Raw genomic sequence first — 4325 nt, forward strand, 5'->3', positions numbered from 1 at the left:
ATATTAAAAAAATGATAGTTAAATGTGAAATCTCAATTTTAAATAAAATTTAAATAAATAATATCTTTATACTTGGTAAATATTTAATTGATATTAAACATTCAAACGAATGATTTATTCAAATTTAGTACATTTTTTTCAGTATACAATTTTTCCTTGAGTAAGATTTGTTTACAATTCATTATTTCATTGCATTCCTTGCCTCAAAATATGATGCTGTTTTTCAGTGTCGTTACAGTGGCTTTCTTCCAAGGTTCTGATGTTTTTGTGAAAACATCAAACTCCAGAGGAAAACTCTCCGATAGCGGGAGTATCGAGATAAATACCTGTGTTCACAGATAAGGCAGCTTTGCAAATGGCCGCAAGTCGGGAAAATGATTATTTTGCAACTGTTGGAAATTTTCTTCGCTGACAGGTTTATTCCCTTGGATCTCAAAGTATAATTCAATCTATGCAGGAAAACTTCCAACACTTGCAAAATAAATATTCTGCCGAATGCGGCCAATGTTATAAAATTCTTTAATTTGAATTGGTCTTGCTCTTAGTTCCTCACTGGATCTAAATGTAATGAACCAATCATATCAAAGAATTTTACAACAGTTGCAAAGCTGCTTTTTCTCTGTTGGACGCAGCTATTCATATTAAGGAATCTTACAACAGCCACAGAGATATGCCAAATGCAGCCACTTGAAAAAGAACTGCGTCTGTACTCCGATTCTATAACTCTTAACGACAATTCGGTATAGTTATATCATCGTTGCGCAACTTTTTTATTTGGTACGATATTTGCGCAACGATAATATAATTGATACACTATCGTTAAGAATTACAAGCTTCCTACAATAATAAGCCTTTACCCAAGATTACAAGATTCGAATTTTTAACCGTAAGAAAATGACCAATGATTTATTAGCCAAATGTAAGACTGATTAATCAATTTCTTACGATTTCAAACTTGAAGCTTAGGTGCAATGGCTCATCGTAGAAAGCCTGGCGACGCGACTCTCCAACTCCGTCGCAGGATAACCTCACTTTTCGAACGTCGGGCGGCGAGAAATAATAGCTCCCAAAAGCCGCAAAAAGCCGCGTCGTGTCAGGGCAGGGTGAGTTTTCATGGAGGAAGGGCCGCGCGCGTAAACCCAGCGACACACGATGCATATTTTCCTGCTTGGATTGCTCGCGTAGGAAATTACTAGAAATTCTGCGTTCCGTGTATGGTGCAATTCTAGTGATTTACTAAAACGCAATTAATAATATATCAGAAAAACGTGCCGGAGGCTGAACGGACGAAATGTGAATCGCGTCGGACATCATCAACGAGAAAACCTGTATCATGGAAGATAGGGGAAGGAGGGAAGGGGGAAGACGAAAGGTGAGCTGGCGTAACGGGTTACGGCGGGCGCGTAGGGAACGTAAAAGGAGCGACGGTGAGGGAGCGCGAAAATCAATAGCGAGCGACGAGATGTATCGCCGTTAACGTTTGATCGCCGGATAGAAACGCATCGTGTGTGTGTGAAAGAGAGAGAGAGAGAGAGAGAGAGAAGGGAGGAGCAGAGATAAAAGATCTGTATTCTTATTCCTGAACTGGAATGCAAGTCCATGACTTCCTTTCTCGGTTTCGCCAAAATATCAAACATCTATATCTATTTCAGTTGAAGTTCTAAAAGTGTACGCTAGTACAGAAAACGGACCTATAGACCGTCAGGAACACACGGTACGCACGCGTTACGAGAAACCCGGCAGCGCCCTTAAGATGAGTATCGGGTGACCCGTATGGATTATGCAAAAGGAGCGGTCGGGCGTTCGTGCTCGCTCGCTTGCTCCGGTCTCGTATTTCGTGCTCCGATAGGTATCTATCTACATCCGCGATCGAAGGAGAGGAAAGATCGCGGCGTGTGATAACGACAACGACGACGGCGGCGACGTCGCCGCCACTGCACCGTCTTTCGATTCGTTCGAAATCACGCCGAGGTCGCGAGGAACGAGGCGTAGATGCATCATCGATCGAGAAAATGACGCGAAAGATCGGATATATATCTCTCGATAACCGGAGAAAATAGAAAAATTTAAAACTGTTCAGTTCTCGTCTGTACTTTGCACCTCTCTCTCTCTCTCTCTCTCTCTCTCTCTCTCTCTCTAGCGCGCGCGATTTCTTCTCCCCTCAATTTAAAGATGTTGGTGATTAATGTGTATATACGTGACTGCGTTCGGTTTTGATGCTGACACGCTTCAAGCGCTTACAATGGCTGCGTTAAAATAATAATCTTTAATACAATTGTTTTTATCTTCAACTCCTCATTGAATCTAATCTAAATATAAATAAATCGTATTAAAAGCTGCATTCAGCAGAAAAAGCAACGTCGCTCTGCTGAGCGTAATTAATCATTTTATCTTTATCATTCATTAGACGTAAAATAAGGATGAAAGTGCCGAAAGCGATCAAAACCGAAGCTCATAAGTACAAGACGGTTTGATCGACAAGTGTAGAAAGTGCAGCAGCGAGCGGATCGTGGGACTTGGCGGCGGCGTTTCAATCTCGGGCGCGAAGGCCGTGAATTTAGCAGCGTACGGACAGACGGATGGACGAGCAACGAGAAGATAACTGTCGCGCGGCGCTCGTCGATTATCTCGACGAGTCCAAGAGGGCAACGCGATTGCGAGGGATCCAACGGCCAACGTCAAATCGGCTGAACAATGCGGCGGGCAAGAATCGAGGATGGGCGAGCGAAATTAGCCGTTTTTCGTAACGAACCGTTGCCTACTTGTTTTGTTCCGCGTTAACGTACGCCTGACTAACCGGTCGTAAACGCGATAATTCCGCTCCGCTGAAACACTTCGCGGCGTCAGGTCGCAAAACGCGAGAGCGCTCTCTCTCTCTCTCTCTCTCTCTCTCCTCAAAGTATAGAAATATCCGCCGGCAAACGACGTGAGGGAAAAAAAGTATCGAGGCATTTTAGTCAGTCTCTCATGTCTATCCTTCTCGCTCCGCATACGTATCTCTCTTTCTCTCTCTCTCTCTCTCTCTCACGGCGATGATCGATCGGCCGTTACTTCCGCTCGCGCGGATGCAGATTTTCCTCGTTGCTGCGGAAGAAACTCGGCAAAGAGCACGGAGAAGTATAGACGGCCATGCCGGATCGATAATCGCGGAGAGTCGGGGCAGGCAGTCTCCGGGGCGGCATGAGCGAAGTACGCTTCGACCGACGAAGGCTGACAATGAACGGTCGACGAAGAGAGGGAGACGGATGTATCGATAGCGAGAAGAAAGAGAGAGAGAGAGAGAGAGAGAGAGAGAGAGAGAGAGAATGAAACTCCCGCCGATCCTTCCAGAAAAGGAAATCCGTCCTGCCGGCGGATGAGAAAGATGGAGTGCATGGAGACCGAGGGCGAGTTCAAATGCGTAATCTCGTAAATTGCGCATCTCTTAACGGTTTACGCTCGTCGCACGTGTGCTCGGCGGCGACGCGTCAATGCGGCGAGAGACCGAGAGCCCTCGCGGGCACGGCTCTCGGACGAACCAGACACGGCAACGACGACGACGACGACAATGCTAATGACGGTGACGACGAAATTTGCGCGTAGGGAGAAATAAAGCACGTAACGTCACGCGCGACGGTAATTTTCTCGAAACTTCTCGCGGCACAGACGACGGGATGGAGGTACTTACCATCTTGTGAGTCCTCTTTTTTCGTTCCTTTTCACGTTCCGGTCACGCACGAGAAGGCTCAGCCCGCGTTAACACACGCGTTTATCCCGCACACTGGACAACAAGAAGTGTATTTAATCACAAAAGCTCCAGGGATACGTCGGTTGATCGGTCGGTAAGCTCGTGCTAAATTAAAACGGCTCGCTGTTCGGGCCGGGAAGAGAGAGAAGACTCAACTTCGTTAACCGTACACGAGCAGACACGCAATAACGGCGGAACACCAAGTCCGGCGAGAAACGCACTCGGAACAGTAATGGAGTCCACCGTGTCTTTCTCGGTCTGCGAGGCTCTCTCTGTGGGCCGCCGCTGGTTCCGCAGTCCGGATATCACTACGCCGTCCCCTTACGGGCTGCACGACGGCCAATCGTGGGGCGCCGCCACGCCGGCGGGGCGCGCCATCCACCCGGCGGGGAGCAGGCGGTTGGTACGCGCAACGGCCGCCTTACCTCGCCTACGCGGTCGCGAGCTAGATCCCAAGCGTACGGCGCGCCACGACGGGCTTCCCCGTTGCCGTTTCTTTCTTTCCGCCTTCCGCCGAAAGCTTGCGGAAAAAAAGGCTCGTGTGGCGGTTTTTAATCGTTTCTCGGACGGATACGTGCGAGGAAGAGAGAGAGAGAGA

At 47.7% G+C, this 4325-nt stretch overlaps 1 protein-coding gene across 1 annotated transcript in view; it reads right to left on the bottom strand.

The window, feature by feature from the left end:
- LOC108747712 (calmodulin) overlaps positions 1 to 4034 on the bottom strand; it is an 8086-nt gene extending 4052 nt beyond the window's left edge. The window contains exon 1 of the mRNA XM_018485378.1: positions 3668 to 4034. Coding sequence (XP_018340880.1) covers positions 3668 to 3670 — 3 coding nt within the window. The 5' untranslated portion in view covers positions 3671 to 4034. The remainder of the gene's footprint in view (positions 1 to 3667) is intronic.
- Between the last annotated feature and the right edge of the window lie 291 nt (positions 4035 to 4325).

The sequence above is a fragment of the Trachymyrmex septentrionalis genome, unplaced genomic scaffold, assembly GCF_001594115.1.
Source record: "Trachymyrmex septentrionalis isolate Tsep2-gDNA-1 unplaced genomic scaffold, Tsep1.0 scaffold20, whole genome shotgun sequence".
In the NCBI taxonomy this organism is placed as follows: Eukaryota; Metazoa; Arthropoda; class Insecta; order Hymenoptera; family Formicidae; genus Trachymyrmex; species Trachymyrmex septentrionalis.